A 22,230-nucleotide genomic window follows, 5' to 3' on the forward strand; every position below is an offset into this window, starting at 1 on the left:
TTATGTATGCAAAATGCGGGCGCTGCCGGACCATTAGTTTTAGCGTAATTGCAATTTCCAATTTTTTATAATTGTTTTTGCCGGGAGTCTGCTTGTGTTAAAAATTATTCGATTTTAATTATAATAGCGGTTTTCTAAACAGAAGTAAAATACTATAAAACGTATATTTCAAGTTTTCGTCGAGCGCTTCCCCTCCTTCCCCAACCACTCGCGCGCGCTCTGCCGTTTACACCAATGTTCAAGTGCATGTTTCATCCATTTCGCTGCATTTTAACGAAAACTTGAAATATAGTATTTTACTTCTAGTTCTGATAACCGGTACCTATTAGAATTAAAATCGGACCATTTTTAACGCAAGCAACTCCGGGCAGAAAATTGCATAAAAAATTTAAAATTGCAATTGCGCAAAAAGATGATGTAATTATCTACTGCTGTACCAAATTTCAGCTCTTAATCTTCATAAATGACAAAGTTATGAATTTTTTAAAAAATTACGAATTGTCCGGTTTCTCCGGATTTTCTCCGGTTCTAATCAACCGATCGAATCGCTCGACCTCTCATTTTGTTCAATATTTATTTTCCTACAACTTTTTCACTTACGGAATTGAGGTTGTTCTAGTAGTTTTGGTTTTATAAGCAAAAAACTAAAAAAAAAAACTCGTTTTTTTTGCACTAAAATGTTAATAACAAATTAATTAATGAGAGTTGCGGGTCGAAAACACATCAGTGTATATCTACGGACTGTCTTTTAAATGATGGGACAGGTGGTATGGTGTTAGTACTTTTGTCACACAAAAAAACCTATATTGATTAGCCTAAGTGTTTATTGCTAAATTTCGTTTGGACAAAACCGAGTCTATAAAATCAACCGCTTAACTGATTTCGACATAGACATATAGTTAAATAAATCTGTAATTATGTAATTAATTTAAATAATTCAGTGAATCATATTTTTCCTATAGATTACATAATAAAATTGTTTAAATTATATTTAAGATTTTTAAAAGTAGAATCTTGTTCTTATATTGCACCGAATAGGATTCAAGTAACCTTCGATAGCTCAGTTGGTAGAGCGGTGGACTGTAGCGGATTTGCCATAAAGTAGACATCCATAGGTCGCTGGTTCAAATCCGGCTCGAAGGATACTTTTTTAATTTGTTTAACAATGATATAAATCTTGAAAAACATGATTGTAATAAAGTTACTATTTATTATATTACAGTTGTGTGATTTATCTGTACAATTTTTGCTGCAGGTTGAGTTGTATCATTATTTATATTGTGCATTATTTTTATTTGACATTTTTTGAAATAAGTTGGATGTTCTGTATATTATATAAATTATTTCAGTTCATGCATCTTATCGCATAAACTATTTAGGTATTTATGATATAAAATTATATAAATATTATAATGTTGAACAATATTATTAACTAACTTAGAACGAGCATATCACATTTGTTATAACACATTATAGGTACTGTATATAATACTTCAAAAATTCATATTTTCGTTAATCCAGTCAACGTAATATGGCACGTAAGTATTGATCGAAGGACCCCGTCCACACCCGAGGAATCCGTAGGAGATGACGCCCATCATATTCGTGACGAATTCAAAGTTGTTGTTGACCTGCAGCATCAGCGGTCCCCCAGAGTCTCCGTTGCAGCTGTCGGTACCGTTTCCAAGTCCCGCACAGATCTGTCCGTCAATCAGTGACCTGTTCCTCCTGTTACAGTTCTCTTTGGCGACGAGAGGAATCTTGGCTTTCCTTAGAAGGGGGCTAAACATGTCTAGAAACGAGAAAATATGATGTACCTGCATACCTAGTCAATATTTATTTGATCATGAAATAATTCACAGAATTAAAATTATAATAAGCTTGTGAAAAGAGGGTAACAAATAATCATCATCAAACTGGAAACGGGTATTCTTTTCCAGCAAAGCACAAGGAAAATGTTTTTATAAACATATGTCCATAAACGCTTGTTTACTGAGATATAATCAAAATTTTAGTTATTATTAAATTGACGTAAGACACTAATTCAAGACAATGTCGGATTAAAAATAAAAATAATAGTTATTTACACCATAAAGGAGGTAAGTATTATTTACCAGTCGAGGATGACTTTGCGCCCGAGCGGAGCGAAGGCTGGCAATAGAGTCCGAGACTGGTAAATTATACTTAACTCCTGCGTGGTGTACAACATTTTATCTGCTCCCACAGTTCTTTTAGACCAGGCGGTATCTGTTTTGGCTTGGGTGAATCGTATATCCACGGAGATTTTTGGCTTTTTGGCTTTTAAATATCACTAGAAATGAAAATTTTTCTATACGCATAAAAAAAAAATTGGGCTTAACTTTTGACGGCACAATATGTTAAAAAAATTGGAAAAATGTCATATTTTTCTTCCTATTTAATTATGTATCTTTTTAAGAGTTGATTTTAGGTGAAAATGGAAGAGGAAAAAAATGTTTGTAATTAATTTTTTTACAATACATGACTGGTTACAAATCGAATGAATCAGGATTATTATGGTAAAAATCGAAAAAATCACAAAAATGGGGTTAAAAAACAATACTTTTTAGGGAATTTTTTTGGTGTATTTAAATTGGGTGTAGGACCTTTATACTTGGCTCAAGAAAACTACATGTTATGTAGAATCATCACACCAAATTTCATCAAAATCGGTTCGATAGATTTTGCATAATAATTTTGCAATTCAGATTAAAAAAAATTGCAAATTTTCAAAATTTTACACAGCAAAAACCAAGGCCCTTAGATACTTGAAAATTTAATCACATATAGAAGGGCTCTCAAGCTTTTAAACTTTTTTTGAAAAATTTGAATCCGTCAATTAGGAGAGCTCTGGCGCTTGTTTAAACATTGGTCGAATTTTTATACTTATAAACAATTAGAACTTTGTGAATATTCAATCAAATCAAATTTTTTAAAGCAGGTTTTAAAAGTTCTTGGAAAGACGCTTCTTTTAAAAAAAACAGATCGATTGATCAATTAGTTACGTAGTTATAGCCGTCATTTACACTAAATGTACTGGGACATCCGGGCTAATTTTTTGAAAAATACCTTTGGTATTCCGAGTACTTACCAGGTTTAAGATTATAATACTTTTCTTCATTGGCAACCTACTTTAAAACATGTTTAAAGTTATTTATGTAAGCGAGAAATTCAATAAAATCGTACGGGTGGTGGTGGTGGTGGGGGAAGCAGAGAGCGCGGCCGCTTCGGCCTGCTCGGAATTGAATCGTCTATAACTAGTGGGAGTAGATAAAATAATTGGCAATGTTTTACTGTCAAATAAAGCAATTTGTCAGAGGAATAAAAGAGGTGCATTCGTAAGGAAACAGAACTGACTAGCTCATTTGATTTTTGTTAATTTTATACAAGGGTTACCTTGTAGAAAGTTAGTCGTTGAATTAAAGCACACCCTGTACAATATATTTATAATGAAAGGAGTGATTTAAAAACGAGTAAAGAGTTAAGTGTAAATATTTAGATATTTGATTACGAATAATACATATATCTACCATAATATTAATTAAATATACCTGTGGAAGTTCTTCCCCAACCTGCTATGATGAAAGTTTCATTTCCCTTCAAAGTTGACGATTTCGTTGGAAGGCAGATTGGTTTTATATAATCTGAAACGAAAAAACCATCAATTAACTCGTGGAAAGATTGAAAATTTGAATTTTATGAACCCTTTTAGGTCTAAACTCGACAGAAAATTGTATCTGAATTCAATTTACGCAGATGACTTGTTCTGTATTTTACGTTTCAGTAAATAATTCATTTCATTCAGTAAATCAACGATTTTTTATTGAAATAATATAATTTTATTCATAATTATACAAGGTGATTCATCCAAAAAAATTTGGGAATACATGCGTCATGAGAAAGAAGTCAATATTGTAAAAAAATTGTAAAATCCTTAATAGTTTCCGAGAAAAAAAGTTGTAGTATTGTCAACCTTTACATCGCTGGGCTACTGTAGTCTCTAGAGTCATTTGCTCACGTGGCCCCAGGCGATTCCGTTTACATTAGTTCTTCAAGTGTCAAAAATGGCCTACGTGTATAGCAACTCGGGGTTGATGGATATCGTTTATCGTAATTTATCGTCAAGCAAGACAACATTAGTTTACGGTGAAGCATTTGTGTTATGGTGAAGCAAGACAACATTTGTGTTTGTTCGTAGAAACTGGGTAAGACGGGTCCAAATGTGTTCACACGTCGCGTTGGTTGACAACATTTTGAACAGTTGTTGTGATATCAGGTATGTCAAATTATTTTATTAAATAAAACTACAAATTAATTTTATTAATTAATAATAACAAATTTTTTTGTCCGTTCATTTTTTATTACACTTTGACGCCGTGTCGGTCGCCGACTGCATGCTTTGTCTTGCGCAGGTTAGGTTTTACAGTGGACCAGTTTCCAGTGCCGTGCAGAAGTGTATTTTTAAATCATTTTCGAATTGCGCTTTTTGATTTTTTTACAAAATTATATTTGTAAAAGTCCCCTGTACATTAAAAATGGAATTTTTTTGATAAGTTCTGAATCACTGTATATTTATTGTAATTTAAATTCAGAAAATTTTAAAAGTTTGACATGTTTACTTGTAAAACTAAAAACAGAACAGAAAGTTCAAATTACCTGTGAATGTCACTTCCTTGTCTAGTCTAAGAAGGGCAATGTCGTGTTGGGTGGCACTCGAGGTATACATTTTGTGTGGAATTATCGACTCCACCCCGTAAATCTCTGGCGGATCGGCACAGTCTTGTCCTGTGCCCATGTATATACAATCAGTCTTATTTCTTGTGTCGTACTCACCGAGTACAATTTGACGTCTGCAACATAAAAATTTTTTTTCTATAGTGAATTATTCGTCTATTTTCGGGTATTTTAGCACATCGCAAATAAAAAACTTTTTTTAAGAAACTTCGCAATCTTAAATATATTGAACACTATCCGATTTTTATTAGCTATAACTTGGTTACTCATTTTTGGACACCCTGTAAAGTACATACATTTTTAAATGGGATATTATTTTCTTTATACTGGAGCACAAAAAATGTTTTTTCTTCATACTGTAAATGAGTGATGACGTCATCGATATATTTTTTAAATGGGATTGTATATGTATTTTCTTTTGCTCATTTTGATTGATTTTTTATTCTACTTCCAACCATATAAAATTTTTATGCCTTTGCATAACGAAATTTTTGAGAAAAAATAAGAAAACTTTCGGCCTTATCTATATCAAATAGAAGGCGCTGGAAAAATAATTTTGCATACGACTATCTGTCATAAATCGGTTTGTTTGTAATTGTCACCTTTCAATATATAACAAAATGAATAATTTTAATGAAGAAGTTGATATGCTTTAGGTATTTTTACATTCCTTTTGCATTTAATATTGTATTGTACAACTTTTAGTATATTAATATTAGTAAGTTATGGTTACATACATATTTTTCCTATACCTTAACTGTCTTAAAATAGCTTCAAGTTTACTAAACTTTCTTCTGGTAGGGAAAATTCGACTAGGATAACGTTGTTGATATAATTGCAAAGCAACAATACTGTTTTTTTCTACATTCATAATTACTGAATCCGATTAATTGCTACATACTTACACTTGGCCTAGTCCTCTGTTCTTAAGAATTTGCATGTCGACGCAATGCGCCGCAGTCACCACATATCTTGAATTTATGAGCGTGCCCCCACAGCCAGACTGGATGCCTCTGTTGCTTGGATATTGCAACAACGCCAACCACGGAAACTCTCCCAAATCGGCGACACTGCCACCTACGATCCTATCGGTTCCGAATTCCAGCCTGCCGCATATTTTAGAAATAGGTTCTGGTATGTTTCCGTTGGTTCTCTCGATGTTGAATACGGAGTTGTCGATTGCCTTTTCCTCGTCTTCTTGACAACAAATTTCGTCGCTCGACTTACATTTAAATTTATCCAGATAGTCCCTTACTGACTTCAAGGACCTGTCCAGATTGTTTTGAAGGATTGTGTAGCGCTGACAGGTATTTGTACGAGTGCAAATTCCTACAAAGTTAAAATAAGTTGATTGAAATTCACTAAAAACCAATTCTATTAATATGAAATTTAAACCTGTGATCAGTGACACTTGTCGATCGAAGGTTTATGGCAATTTAAACATACGACTTCACGTCATTGATAAATATATCTAATTTGTCACTTGCTTTATGAACACTATTTTTATTTATAAAAATTATGAGAGTAGATTTACTAAATTAAAGTTATGGCTAATCTATTATGTTATCCAGTGTTATTATAGTCCAGGCGGTATCTGTTTTAAAAAGGGTATACTTGGGTAAAACGCATATGATCGGAGATTTTTGCTTTAACGGCTTCTAAATAATATCAGAAATGATAATTTTTCTATGCAAATAAAAAAAACGTGGGCTTAATTGTTATTGCAAAAAAGTATAGAAAAATAGCAAAAAAAATTCATTTTTTCCTTGGATTTCTCGTTGACAACTTAGCAACTATTCAATTTAGACGAAAATAGAAAAGGAAAAAAGTTGTAATTAAATTTTGATCAAGATAGTGTTAGTTGCAATTCGAAAAAATAATTATTGTTATTGCAAAAATCGGAAAAATCATTTAAAAAATTGCAATAAATGCTAGTTTATTTGTCAATTTTTTTCAGACACTTGAATAATACCTAGGATCCTCATACTTTCCCCAATTAAACTTTTTAGTGCATAGAATCATCACACCAAATTTCATCCAATTCGGTTAGATAGTTTTTTCATAATACCTAATTTATTAATTTTAATACCTAATTTTAATAATTAAAAAATTTTCAAAATCAAATTTCAAAAAATCTAAAGCCTTTGAATACTTGAAAATTTCACCACAAAAAGAAGAGCTCTCAAACTTTAAATGGTTTTTGAAAAATTCAAATCGGACGCTTGGGTGAGCCGTGGTGATTGTTTAAATATTTTCGCAATTTTCACGCTTATAAACAATTGCAATAATTTAATGTTTTTTTCAATTTTTTTAATTTTAAAATATGGTTTGAAACTCGGAAAGACGAGTATTTAAAAAAAAACCTGATAATCCGCCCAATATTTTCGGAGTTATAGCCCGTTAAAGTTAACCCTTATTTACAGCAAAACTGTAAGAGTATAAGGGCTGTTTTTTGAACTAATAGGTTTGTCATTCCGAGTACTTTCCAGATATAAATTTTCAAAATTTGCAATCACGGGCGTCCCATTTCAAATGTCACTCAAAGATATTCAAGACCGCGTGAAATCAATGAGTATCAGTGGTGGGGGGAGCAAACACACAGCTACTCCGATCTGAATTCTCGAGTTCAAAACTGCGACACTCGGAAAAATTTCACTTATCTCAGTTTCTAATAGACCAATTTCGATTATTTTTTTTTGAATCGTTGTCTCGCAGCTTAAAAAAATTCAATTATCATATTTTCAACTACCTTTTATTATTAATTCTTGGACTTTGGACATGCCGATAAACAGTTACTTTAAAAAATGATTAATTTATTATGTTTATTTATTTACTGTTAATATTCACGACCAAAATTTTTGCATGTTGCACCAGGTAATACTAGTAAGTTTGTACAAATATTATAAAATTGTTTAATCAATAATTATTTAAATAATCAACTGAAGATTGGTATTAATTTTTAGTTGTACGATAAATTATAAAATAAATCTTTCAAAAATTATTACATAAATCATTTACTTTTAAAATATTTATCTAAAATTTATTTTTTATTTATATAAAAAAGTATAAGAATCTTTTGGATACTTGAATAAACTGTACACACTTTTCATGATTTTCCAAATTTTAAACTATTTATTTCAATTTTTATTTACATTTAATCTAATCTAATTATTTTACTAGTTGGTGATTTTTCACATGCCTCATAAGTATTATCACAATCTATTTACTTTTTTGCAATAACAATTAAGCTCACGTTTTTTTTTTATTTGCATCATTTCTGATGTTATTTAGAAGCCGTTAAAACAAAAATCTCCGATCATATGCATTTTACCCAACCCGAAACAGATACCACCTGGACTATTAATAATATTTGCCTGATAAATTTTGTTTGGGGGGAAATTAAATATTAACTATGTATCATCTGCATAAGCAAGGATGTCAAGACGCGTAAATAATAACGAAAGAAGACTTAAAAGTGAACCCTAAAGCACTCTTGAAAATATATTGAAGCTAGAAAAACTATCACTATTGTAAACTACAGATTGACATCTGTCAGTAAGGTAACATAACAATAAAGTTAATACAGTATCTTCAAAAGCTCATAATAATTTATGGTGGACAGTGTCAAAGGCTTTAAAACCAAAACACTAATAAATTCATAATCACGATTTAATAAAATGCCTACAGTTACATTAATCAAAGTCGTTCTTTTCTAAAACTTGATTTAGTGTCACTCGTTAACATTTCTACATAAAATATTTTACATACCTGGTTTACCATCAGGAGTTACGCATGATTTTCTTTTCCCTTCCTGACCAGCTTCCCTTCTTTCGCTAGATCTGGTACTTTCCTCTGTGGTACTCCTTGATTGTCCCTTCAAGATGTCTTCGAAGCGATCTTCAAAAATTATATCTCCTTCACCTACATTGAAATCAAAATCACTTCTCTTAGTTGTAGTAGGGTCATAACTAGGTGGCGTCGTCCTTCTTGTGGAGAGAGTTGGTTGTTGAGTTGTCCAATTTTTTTGTTTATTTACAGTATTTTCATCACTTCTAGTCCCTACGTTTCTCTTTTTTGAGGTTGGTTTGTAGCTGGATGCTTGGGTAGAGTAACTAATCGGTATATCTTTGTTTTTAGGTGTAGTGTTATCATTTGGACCTCTATTAGGCTTATTACTGTTGTCTAATATTTCTTTATTATTTGAGTAATCGTAAAAGTGAAAATTGTCAGGATCCTTTTGGTAACGATAATCATTTTCACCATATTGATTTAACTTTTTATTAGGTCTGTTATCGCTTTTACCATTACCAGATTCAAATGTAGATTTTTGAACACCCCATTTATTATTCCAAGTCTCATGTTTCTCTCCTGAACTGGAATCTATTTTATGGTGGTGTGCTTGAAAGGTGTCATAGTAATCATGGGCGTTAGGATAATCGAAAGATCTTCCATTGTTCCAGTCGTAATAATCGTAGTCGCTGTAGGAAGACCTGCCATGTATCGTTGGTTTAGGTTGTGTAGTGGTTGGTCTAAAATTTGTGTCCCCATTCCTGTATTCAAGAGGCTCGTTTTGACAACATACGTGTGATTCTTCTAAAATCTCGTTGCAACGAAATTTGTTTAAAAAGTTGTCGGCTTCAGGGTCTGAAGCATCTAATGTGCTTCTCAGTTTCAAGAAGTGTTTGCATTTCGTCATAGGAGTGCATGTACCTAGAACAATTTATATGTATAATAACTGCAAATAGCTAAAAAGCAACGAATTAAGATGTCAGAGATTTAAGATCAATTAAAAATGACAATGAACTATTTTTATACTTGGTAGTTTCCATATGGATTCAACGAGCAAAAAAAATCTACTTTGAATTTTATGAGACCCGTCTCTCTTTTAAGTTTCCGAAAAAAATTTTTGGAGCTCTTTGGGGCCATGTTAAAATTTACATAGCGACAGCGTTATTCCGAAAATGAAAATGCACTAGTTACTAGTAAAATAAGAAAATGTGCAGGAGTTTATTAGCTTTTACCTGTTTTGAATTCTGAAAAACACAGGTAAAAGCTGATAAAATTTTGCACATTTTGAAAAAAAAAAACGTTTCCACAGGACGATTTGGGTCAAAATGAGGTCCACTTGCAAAAATTTGCATTTTCATTTTCGGAATAAAGCTGTCACTTAACTTTGACATGGCGCCAAAGAGCTCCAAAAATTTTTTTCGGTAAAACAAAAACACACGGGTCTCATAAAATTCAAAGTTTAAAAAAATCGAAGAAGACGATTTTGTTGCTAGTTGAATCCATATAGACCAGGCAAGTTAGACAATAAATCAGAAAATTATTTCTGATGAACCGATCGAGTTTCGGTTTTCGGCATTGTCTTCGGAAAAATATCAGGAAAAAAGTCTATCTATTACACTTTGGCGCTGGATCGAAACTGCATTGCAGGTGCATAAAGTGCATCTTGGAGTGCATCAATTTTTCCGAATTTTCTAAAAATTGTAAAAATTGACTAAAAGTTGTAGAAATTTATGTGTACGGGTTTTCGGAGTCGGAGATTCCGAATCTGACCCTAAAAAATATGCCCGACGGTCCTGGAGCCCCCCAGGGGGGCAAGGGGGAGCCTGCTGTAAAACATCGAATAGCTGAGTAATTGCCTTCTAAATTTCCACTCGGGGATTTTTGGGGTCAGGAGAAGGCCCCCCCTTACCCCCCTGGGGGGCCCCAGGGCCGTCGGGCATATTTTTCAGGGTCAGATTCGGAATCTCCGACCCCGAAAACCCGTGCACACAAATTTCTACAACTTTTAGTCAATTTTTACCATTTTTAAAAAATTCGGAAAAATTTATGCACTCCAAGATGCAGTTTATGCACCCGCAATGCAGTTCCAATAGATAGACATTTTCCTGATATTTTTCCGAAGACAATGCCGAAAACCGCAACTCGATCGGTTCATCAGAAAAAAATCTCCGTATTCTGGGTGATTTTGGTCTAACTTGCCTGGACTAATATGGAAACTACCATTTATAATTTCGACGGGCATACTCTAACCACAAGTATACCTAATAATATAAATTGTGTGGTCAGTTTGGTCTGCTGAAACACTTCATTTATCCGTTAATTTTACTATCTTCTTTTTGTCTTATTATAGGTCAACAGGTAAACCATAACCTTACCAGTGTCAACGAGTTGATTTACTATTGGGTCAAACCACAAAGGACAAGTATAGTGAATGCGCTGTCCGATTATTATTATTATTTCGATCCAAATCTTCCACGGTAAATAAACAACTCACCATTCTTGTTCTGCGGCGTCACGCAAAAGTTCAATTGGCTGCACCACACCATCGGCTGGTTTTTTTTGTCGATGCCGCAATGGGATATTTCGAGGAATTCTCTCATTTCCGGTGAGTGCTTTGCTGTAAGGACGAGTTTCAGTGCCGTAGGGCACAACTTCAGGGGGATGCATTCTATTTCTACACTGCGAGCGCAGTTCCAAGTACCTGAGGAACGTACAAAATATTTCAGTGTAAAAAATGTAGGTAGAATGTTTCAGTTGGATTTAAAAAAAAAATGTTTTTGGTCCTTTTAGGATTTGATTTCACTAATAGGGTGTATAGTTAAAAGAAACGTAAAAACAAATGATTACATTTTAATGTTAGAAATAGATCATTAATAAATAAAACAAAACGAAATGGCCCACATGTGGATCCTTGAGGTGCACTAGAAATATACTCTGTATGTCAAAATTCCTCGAACTATGCATGGTAACCTGCTGCCATAGAATGTTCAAGTAAAATTGATGTAATGTTAAATATAACCTTTAAAATATGTTGATTATACATGAATTTTACTTGAACATTTCGTGGCAACAGGTTACCTTGGAAAGTTCCAGGAATTTTACCATACTTTTTATTAGTGTATTTTATAGAAATGAATTTGGTCCAGAAATTGAAGAAAAACTTGAAGTATTATTATTATTATTCATTACTGATGGAAATTACATCTGAATCAGATCGTGCTCAACTTCAAAAAGCAATATAATCCAAGCGGTAAAGCAGTTGAGGTGGATTTGATTTGAAGTTAAACATTTCTTTGCGCAGAAAGTTCCCAAATATTATGTAGAATGAGATCCCGAGTTTGCCTATGGCAAAAATTCGGTAGAACTACAACTATCCTAAAATTGGGGTGTATTCAGGAAAACCCGCAAATAAGTGTGCGACAAATTAATCACACAACGGGTATCAGTATCACGTCGATACATAGGATTTTACAAAGGCACAATTGTCATCCTTATGGCATCCAGTTGCACCAACAGTTACTAGAAGTAGTCTTTCAGCGGAGACTGGAGTTTTGTCAGTGTCACTTCTCGTTGCTACGTTCCTAGTTTCAGTTTGTTTCGTTTCGCGTTTTATTTTAGTTGTTGCTAGTGGTTTACTTTTGTTTGTCAAACCACTTTTTAAACATGCTAGTAATTATTGATACTGTCAGTCCCAAGCTTGATAATATCTGAGGGAAATAATAATAATCAGGCCGAGTATGTATCCCATTTTATCATAATAACAGTTACGTTATTTCAGGGTTAAACGTTAAGGTTAACGTTAACTGTTAAGATATAACGTGCACGTTATTGAGGAATTAAGACCATTTTTAGCAAATACTCGTATTGCAATTTTGTTGTTTTTTTAAGACGCTTTTGTGTCGATTGTGTTTTAATAATAATTATGCAAAATTATTATAAACAAGAGTCAGTATTAGACAAAAACACATATAACTGGCAGATGTCTTTTAGGTTATGAAACATGAAAAAAATGCAAACTCNTTCCACTCGGGGATTTTTGGGGTCGGGGATTCCGATTCTGACATCAGAAAACAATCTCCGTATTCTGGGTGATTTTGGTCTAACTTGCCTGGACTAATATGGAAACTACCATTTATAATTTCGACGGGCATACTCTAACCACAAGTATACCTAATAATATAAATTGTGTGGTCAGTTTGGTCTGCTGAAACACTTCATTTATCCGTTAATTTTACTATCTTCTTTTTGTCTTATTATAGGTCAACAGGTAAACCATAACCTTACCAGTGTCAACGAGTTGATTTACTATTGGGTCAAACCACAAAGGACAAGTATAGTGAATGCGCTGTCCGATTATTATTATTATTTCGATCCAAATCTTCCACGGTAAATAAACAACTCACCATTCTTGTTCTGCGGCGTCACGCAAAAGTTCAATTGGCTGCACCACACCATCGGCTGGTTTTTTTTGTCGATGCCGCAATGGGATATTTCGAGGAATTCTCTCATTTCCGGTGAGTGCTTTGCTGTAAGGACGAGTTTCAGTGCCGTAGGGCACAACTTCAGGGGGATGCATTCTATTTCTACACTGCGAGCGCAGTTCCAAGTACCTGAGGAACGTACAAAATATTTCAGTGTAAAAAATGTAGGTAGAATGTTTCAGTTGGATTTAAAAAAAAAATGTTTTTGGTCCTTTTAGGATTTGATTTCACTAATAGGGTGTATAGTTAAAAGAAACGTAAAAACAAATGATTACATTTTAATGTTAGAAATAGATCATTAATAAATAAAACAAAACGAAATGGCCCACATGTGGATCCTTGAGGTGCACTAGAAATATACTCTGTATGTCAAAATTCCTCGAACTATGCATGGTAACCTGCTGCCATAGAATGTTCAAGTAAAATTGATGTAATGTTAAATATAACCTTTAAAATATGTTGATTATACATGAATTTTACTTGAACATTTCGTGGCAACAGGTTACCTTGGAAAGTTCCAGGAATTTTACCATACTTTTTATTAGTGTATTTTATAGAAATGAATTTGGTCCAGAAATTGAAGAAAAACTTGAAGTATTATTATTATTATTCATTACTGATGGAAATTACATCTGAATCAGATCGTGCTCAACTTCAAAAAGCAATATAATCCAAGCGGTAAAGCAGTTGAGGTGGATTTGATTTGAAGTTAAACATTTCTTTGCGCAGAAAGTTCCCAAATATTATGTAGAATGAGATCCCGAGTTTGCCTATGGCAAAAATTCGGTAGAACTACAACTATCCTAAAATTGGGGTGTATTCAGGAAAACCCGCAAATAAGTGTGCGACAAATTAATCACACAACGGGTATCAGTATCACGTCGATACATAGGATTTTACAAAGGCACAATTGTCATCCTTATGGCATCCAGTTGCACCAACAGTTACTAGAAGTAGTCTTTCAGCGGAGACTGGAGTTTTGTCAGTGTCACTTCTCGTTGCTACGTTCCTAGTTTCAGTTTGTTTCGTTTCGCGTTTTATTTTAGTTGTTGCTAGTGGTTTACTTTTGTTTGTCAAACCACTTTTTAAACATGCTAGTAATTATTGATACTGTCAGTCCCAAGCTTGATAATATCTGAGGGAAATAATAATAATCAGGCCGAGTATGTATCCCATTTTATCATAATAACAGTTACGTTATTTCAGGGTTAAACGTTAAGGTTAACGTTAACTGTTAAGATATAACGTGCACGTTATTGAGGAATTAAGACCATTTTTAGCAAATACTCGTATTGCAATTTTGTTGTTTTTTTAAGACGCTTTTGTGTCGATTGTGTTTTAATAATAATTATGCAAAATTATTATAAACAAGAGTCAGTATTAGACAAAAACACATATAACTGGCAGATGTCTTTTAGGTTATGAAACATGAAAAAAATGCAAACTCGTAAATAACGGGTAAGTACGACATAAAATGGTTTGTAACACGTTATCTTAAATTATAACAGAGTTTCTTAAAGGCAAGGAATTTGGTGTCGCTATAGTTTATCATACGTGTTATTTGTGTAATGAAAATGAACGGCTTGTTAAATTTACATTTACTTACCGGTTTTATAAACGCACATCGAAGGTAAGTTGTAAAATTTAAGTACTTAGGTAAGTATTTACCCTAAAATTATTGTTAGGTTAATTCAAACGAAGGAGGATCTAACAAGGAAACTACCCCAACCCGAACTCTCCGATTTCCAATATTTTTATATATGTTGTAGACTCGGTTGTAGAACATAAAAAATTAAACGACATTTTTCTTTATCGGCGAAAAAACATATTTAGGGGGTGAAATACATCCTCAAAGTTCGCCCCCAAAACAGTTTTTTCTAAATATCTGGGGTTCTAATCAATATTTTGGAATGAAAAAAAAAAAAAATGGAAATTGTTTCTTATAAAAAAACAAATGTTTCACATTAGATTCCGTGTTTGGAGGTTGCTGCCCTTATTTTTTATTTCAGAAAAACTATATTTTCCAAACATTTTTTATATATAAAAAAATTCATATTTGTTAAAAAAAATAAAAAGTATGATTTATGTAAACAAATTGACAAAATTAAGTTCTCTTTTTTGGGGGTGAACAACCCTCTAGTGTGCTAAAAATGTCTGTATGATTACAATTAACATTGCAAAATAAAAAGTTTTTACTTTTTCTCTAATCATACGAATAATTTATTCTATTAGCCGCAAACAGATTTAAACGGATACAAACTACCCCTCATGTTCAGCCCCAAAAACAGTATTTCTGTGACATCCCGGGTTCTAATCATTTGCTTTCGATCTACACATTTTGGTATTATACAGTGTTTTTTAAAACTTACAACACCTACAAAATTGATGTGTGGTGATATCGACGAGGGAATCTTTGGTTCAGATACTACTGACAGACATTTAGAGTGAAATGTGGTGGAGCTCCATCATGCATAAACCACATGTTAGCTCTGAGGAATAACGGCACACCTTCCAATAACTCGGGTAAAGTGTTTTGCAAAAATTCTAACAGGGACAATAATAATGCTGTCAATGCGTGTATTTGACTTTTTTTTTCCAATTATTTGAATACAATTAGGCACATTGTAAATATCTCTAATTCGTCATATGTGTGTATCCATATCGAAAAAAATTATGTAAAAGATGGTATATCTTATCGTCGTAAACGCTCATTAAGAATTGTCAGGCACAATAATTTAAAAATCAGACTGAAATTACAGTCAATCTACAAAATCAGTGCCTACTAGCACTTTGTTAAGTATTGTAATATGGGTGGCACGATAATGTAGACGTTTAAACATTTTTTTTGTACCCAAACCGCTAATTTAATCGAAATTTTACAAGGGGTCCAAAAACTTCCAAATTGTATCACATATCAGATAAAAAATAGTTGTCATTATTTCCCGAAAGAGGAAAAAGTTATGAACTTATTTTATCAATACATCAACTTTGTAGGTGTTGTAGGTTTAAAAAAGTACTCTGTATAACACCAAAATGTGTAGATTGAAAGCAAAAGTCCACACCCCAAAAATAATCCAAATCGATTAATAGGTATTCGAGTTATTTACAAATTTCAAAAAATTTTCACCAACTGAACCCAACTAAGCGATTTTGAATATAGGTGAATTGGCCTACATCTGCCTGTTTTGAGTCAACGAATCTGTGGTCTTCCGTTGTACACGTTATTCTGGGACACCCTGTATAGAAAAATACTTCCAAATGGATAATTAAACAGAATATGATACACATAATTATAAATTTTCTATTTAAAGTATGTTATATGTTGGCAAATTTCACAGTTCATAAAAATAAAACAATACCTACATCTGTTTTTACATTTTTCTTCCACCACTTGTTTGTTATTCTTGTAGGTTGTTTACAGTACCCATAAAATTTTAATAACACTAGCTGTAACCACTTTAAAATTTACATATGTAGGAGTGAAAGTTCCTATGAACATATTTTAGTAAATCCCCGTTTAAGGTTTAACAGGTTTTATCTATACAACAATTATCGAAACAAAACAAATAATAGAAAGCCTGGTGTGTCCTTCATTTTCGAGGTTATCAAATTTCACATATAAATTAACCAAAAACTTTTCCATGTGTCTGCTAAATAATCAGTGCTCTAGACTCTGTATATCATCAACAAAATTCTACTAATATTTAATTGGCGAGCGGAAAATGCAAATAACTTGAAAAAGATTTTTTTGTGAGTAAACAAATGAGTGACACAAAAAAATCAACGTTCTGTTTTATTATTCTTTATTTTTAATCACCTTTAATTAAACTGTCTCAGTTAATGGATTCCTTGATATACAAAATGTAGTGATCGTTTCATTAATTTAATTGCTTTTTCATATAAAATGCATCAGATACTATAAATTAAAACGTGTGGTTTTGACTTACAAATTTTAATTCACTGTCAAACTTTAGAAGCAATTTATTTTTAAAATGAGAGGATTTGGCTCTTATCCACAATTTACATCACTTTAAATTTTTTGAAAATTTGTTAGTAAGGTTAGTTTTGACCATTATAATCAATTTTTTGTAAGTCCTTTCTGTATAACTTACTAACGTATGTGTATGGAATATATGCAAAATAACACTTCTTATTAGACGAATTTCAGCTATTTAATAAGCTATCTGCCGACTGTTTCTTTTGAGTCAATAATTTGTATTATTAACCGAACCACGGCTAATTACCTAATTTGTGAAGTTGTAAAAAAATTTCCATAAGTTCTCAGAACCGTATATGTATCAAACCCATATAATTATATCACCAATTCATTTATAATAGGTATAAAAAATGTCAGGTTTTTTTTTCAAATACCGAAATTAATATTTAATGACAATGTACTTCCCCTAAGCGATTTTGTGTTTATTTCATTTCTTGAAAGCTGTCTCAAAGATACATATTTTACATAGAACCTTCTAATTATACTTATAGCCTATCTCATCATTTATAATTTACAAACCTATTGCCCACTTTTTAATTTAAATCTGCCCATATTGTACTAAAAATAGATTATAACAAGCAATTCCCATATTCTTTTGAAGGTAATCAAAATTATATTTATTAAAACAAAATTTGAAAGGTCTTATAAAGATTTGCTTCATGTCGTTGACAATAACCTTTACATTGTGATTTTGGTATGAATAAAAGCTTAATAATTACATATGTAGTAATTAAGTATTATTGCGTTATATTTCCTTTTCTGTCACATAAGTGCCACAAAAGTTAATAAATTACGAATAAAATCAAGAGTAAAAAAATGTACTTTACCTACGTTGAATTTGAGTTAAACGCGAGTTCACACCAAGCCGTTTCTTAGATACCAATTGTTTATACATTTAATTTATAATTGTTTCTTTTTTTTATATTTATATTTTATATTTAATTAGCACAATCTTAATTAGCATCAAGCTTATTTTGTTACTTCGTAAATTTAAATTCTATTCATAGAAATAGAAGAAAGAAAGAAAGAAAGAAAGTTAAAATACCACGTCTTGAATCGCGTCATGATTTATGGCTGTGACGTGCGCGAGCGGCCAGAGGAAGAAAAGAAAAACGACAAGTGACAGAAAGGTGAAGACGCGTATCCTAGGTGCAAAAGAGTGCTCGCTAATTAAAAATTTCGCAAAAACGCATAAATACCCAGTACCGGAGAAAGCTCGGAAACCATCAAAGAAAACTACGCCCAATGGTAAGTGCCAATTCAATTCAATTTCAATGTTTCATACAGTTCATTTACTTTTCTTTTTCTTACACTGAACCAGCGCGTAACGCTGAATAATATGAAATTTACAACACCAATAGTAAGGCTTCACAACAGTCAACAAATTTTGCGTGTATAATTTTTTATTAAAATAAAAAAAATGCAGTAAGTAAATTTAATTCATAGCGTTAATTTTTTTTCTTTCTCAATAAGAAATAAATTAACACTGTTTTGTCATGCATTTATAGCAAAAATAACTCTAAATAAACTTACATTTAGCCTATTATAATTGTATACTTACACAAAATGTTTTATATATATACGCATGTTACTTACATGTAAAGTACATTAGAAAAACACACGCGGAATAAAATTTGCCAGAGAGTAATCTGGATTCACTCATTTTGATGTAAACAAACTCAACCCAATGAAACCAGTCTTTACTATGCCGGATTACTACAATGGGTGGGATATATAAACTACTTTATAAACAAACCACAGACGTCACAGCCATAAATCCGAAGCCTATCTTTAAACTATTGAGTAATTAGATGGTTTCCTGTATAATTTACATCTGGAAATGTATTTTCTGCAAAATCACCGTGAAGATCTCTAATCGGTATGATTCAGAGGTGCTTCGGTTTTGAAATTAATCTGGACGAATTTCCTTTTCCACATTTTATCATCGCGTATTGGTTACTTGCATACGATATACGATAGATTACTCAATCAGATAAAATATTATTAGTTGTAGAAAGCTTTGTGGGTATTCCATAAAGGAAAATATGGTTTATTACCCTTCAGCTCAAGGTTGATGACCTTTGAGTATTGGTTGTAATATTAATGAACCAATACCACTATTACATTATAAACTTCTATGATTCCTGGAACTACGAATATCAATCTTGTTAATTTTTACTGTTACATTTGCCTTGAACTTAGTGCAACTGAATATCACGAATTTTTTAGGACGATCATTGCCATCACTAGGTATTAAACTTATCAAACAATATTTATAATTTTTATTTAGATAAATTCATGCTGTGTACTACTTTGTTTGTTATGATACAGCTTATTTGAAAAAAATAGCAGTGATCAAATTCAAAAGTATACCCTTTTCTTTTTATTTGTTGATCATGGTTAACTTCAAAAAAGTATTTAATTACTACATATTTATCAAAATTTAACATTTTTCACGCTTTTTTTACGTACCAGTTAAATAATAAAAAATAATAAATCATTTTGTCCAACAGTTGTAGTTTTGTAGGTTTTCTACAGGTTGGTTTCTAGTGACCAAATTAGTCCTAGTAGTAGTAAATGGGTAGGCCTCAACCTGACAATTAGACCACAAGTGGGCCCTTTTTGCTTACCCCGCCGCACATTGGGGCCTTTTGTAGTAGTCCCAAAAGCGACTAGTGCCTATAAAAATTTTACAAAATGGAGTATTTTTTCTCAACAAAGCTAAAGCCTAAAGAAAATATAAAAAAAAATACATTTTTGGGACTATTAACTACAAAAGGCCCCAATATGCGCCGTACTTATCTTCGACGCCCTGATGCATGCCAGGATTTTGGTCCATCACCTCGTCCCCTTGGATCTCTTCGGTACCAAAGACCTTATGTCTTAACCTCTCGAAGACTGCACAGTGTCCCAGAAGGTGGATTCTCCCGTTCACCACATTTCGGACATAAAAGGTCTTCCTCAATTCCTATTAAACTTAAATACCTCTTAAGTCTGCAATGACCCCCACCATTTGCTTTAGAGCTCCTCGACTAAGGCTCAGCAGCTATCTCGTTTTAGGTTTGTTAAGCCCCTATAGGCCTACCTACATCCTCTGTTCATTCTCCAGTCTAATATTATAATTTATTAAAGGCCCGGTAATGCTACCTCATGTGATTCCGAGGATAGGTTCAGGTCCCTGAATCCAAGACAAGTCATTTGGTCTGCTCTTTCGTTGCCAGGGATACCCATGTGGTCCGCAACCCAAACCAATTCTGGCTAGTGACTCCAGAACGTCTCCGCATTCCTGAACAAGGACGGACCTTGTCCTCGGGGAACTAATGCTCTCTTCTAGACAGTTGCTTACCTCCTCCTTACTTGCCACCATCAAAATAGCGAAAACCTCTGATTGATAGACTGTGAAACCAGTGAAAAACTTTCCTGGATACCATTGTCTTCCAGGTATATTCCTGCTCCTGAGTACTCATCTCTATTCAGTCACTAGTGACTACATTTTTTTTCGGTCACTAGTGAATTATAATGAAGGTTGCTTTCGCTCTACAGCAAGAATAGAACGCTCTCTCAACGGTAATAATAAAGTATTTTATTGAAAACTAAGTTGTATAGAAAAAGACGTGTTGACGGGGAGAGTGTTCGTTGGAGAATCCTCATTTGTGGAGTGGGTCGTAGGTATATCAGTAGGCATCTGGTGGCTGGCGCCAGTCCGCCGTAGACCCTTCCTGGAACGCTGGTGCGTCCGGCGGCGTCCTGCTGGCGCTTAAAAATGGGTCACTTGCGGCATGTGTACCCACACACCCCCCTGCCAGTATGAATGCCATCACGGAACTTGCAGCCGGTCAGGGAAACGGACCCTTCTACCGGACCTAGTGGTAATTGCCTTGGGTGTGATTGGCACAAATAATGGGGCAGAAGTTGATGGAAGGCTATTGTCCTAGTCCCTGGTAGCGTCATTCAGACAATACGCAGGTTTGATTCTATCTATGGACACTTTAACTTCGCGACCACGCACTAGCACCGTGAATGTTTTGTCGTCGCGTTTGATCACTGTAAACGGACCATCATATGGGTTCTGTAATTGAGTTTTAACGCCGTCCAAACGCACAAAAACATGTCGCTGTTGCCAAGTCTTTAAAAACGAATATATAGAAAGATTTGAACTAACAGTTCTAAGTACAATTTGATGTTATTCGAGAGACCTAAAACCCCCAATTTCCGGAACTAAAATAAATTTCTTCATTTCGGAGATATTGGCAGCGGGAGTGTTAAATGACACACTCTCTCTCTCTCTCTCTCTCCATACAGGGTGTTCCTAAATAAGTGTCGCAACGGAAAACTGTAAATTCCTCTTGAAAAAAGAAACATTTTCCTCTTCCATTCTTCTCTCCGGGTTTTCGTTTTCGAGAAACATTGTGTCAAAATTTTCATTTTTTTAAAATTTTTTGCCAATATCTTAAGAACTGTTTGAACTACAGGACTGAGTTTTTGTACACGCATTACCACTATTAATAGCAATTTTTTCGCACCCTTCTCGGATTCATTGAACGTGCAACTTAATTGTAATTTAATACAACAGCATTGGAAGTTTCACAGCCAAATATCTCGAAAACGGTGCGAGATAGCTACTTTAATAAAGTATACCTTTTTTGTGTAAAAAAAGTTGAAAAATAAGAATTTGTTACCAAAGATGAGATGCCTTAAAGTACAAAAAAGTTATGTCGTTTTTAACACATTCAATCTACTGCAGCTAGCGCCCTTTATGAACTTTAACCAAAATATGAACAGATTTCAATTTCTCTAGTCAAAGAACTCCAATCCCCAAAATTTTATGAGGATAATTGCATTTGTTAAGGAATAAATTAAAAAAAACTGAAATAATATTTTACATTTAACACCCTGTATCTCTTTAACTATCAACTTTTGGATTAAGGTAAGTTCGGCTAAATCGCAATATTTTTACTTGGGGAATCTACCCATGAATTTTGGCCCATTACCTCGGGACCACCCTGTATATATAAATAAAGGATATTATCTGCTTCCTCTTATGAGAGAAACAGGATCAAAAACGGACAAAAACGGATATCTATAGAACATCATACGTCACATGGGAGGTTCCTATGAACTTTTCTTCTTAAAATGACTCAAAGAATCACTTCCTAAAATATGTGTAAGTATTTAAGTTACATCCTGTGTAGTAAAAATATTGATATCCTA

At 33.2% G+C, this 22,230-nt stretch overlaps 1 protein-coding gene and 1 non-coding gene across 2 annotated transcripts; one reads left to right on the forward strand and one right to left on the reverse strand.

The window, feature by feature from the left end:
- Positions 1-1,049: 1,049 nt before the first annotated feature.
- Positions 1,050-1,143, forward strand: Trnay-gua. Its single transcript has 2 exons — positions 1,050-1,086; positions 1,108-1,143. It is a non-coding gene; the product is annotated as a tRNA-Tyr (tRNA).
- A 146-nt stretch (positions 1,144-1,289) lies between these two features.
- Positions 1,290-11,239, reverse strand: LOC108909090 (serine protease easter-like). Its single transcript, XM_018713325.1, has 6 exons — positions 11,036-11,239; positions 8,521-9,462; positions 5,658-6,081; positions 4,675-4,868; positions 3,570-3,662; positions 1,290-1,792 (listed from the first exon to the last, which is right to left on the reverse strand). The coding sequence occupies exons 1-6, from the start codon at positions 11,139-11,141 to the stop codon at positions 1,494-1,496; spliced, it is 2,058 nt and encodes a 685-aa protein (XP_018568841.1). The 5' UTR covers positions 11,142-11,239; the 3' UTR covers positions 1,290-1,493.
- Positions 11,240-22,230: the final 10,991 nt, after the last annotated feature.

This window comes from Anoplophora glabripennis, unplaced genomic scaffold (genome assembly GCF_000390285.2).
Source record: "Anoplophora glabripennis isolate ALB-LARVAE unplaced genomic scaffold, Agla_2.0 scaffold413, whole genome shotgun sequence".
Lineage (NCBI taxonomy): Eukaryota > Metazoa > Arthropoda > Insecta > Coleoptera > Cerambycidae > Anoplophora > Anoplophora glabripennis.

Bases quoted from the DNA above. Each gene is read 5' to 3' on its own strand.
- LOC108909090 (XM_018713325.1), bottom strand. From the start codon at position 11,141: ATGAGAGAATTCCTCGAAATATCCCATTGCGGCATCGACAAAAAAAAC. The intron at 6,082-8,520 runs GTATGTAAAATA...TTAACTTTGTAG, and splicing joins AACTCCTGATGGTAAACCAG to GAATTTGCACTCGTACAAAT. The intron at 3,663-4,674 runs GTAATTTGAACT...TTTTCGTTTCAG, and splicing joins CAAGGAAGTGACATTCACAG to ATTATATAAAACCAATCTGC.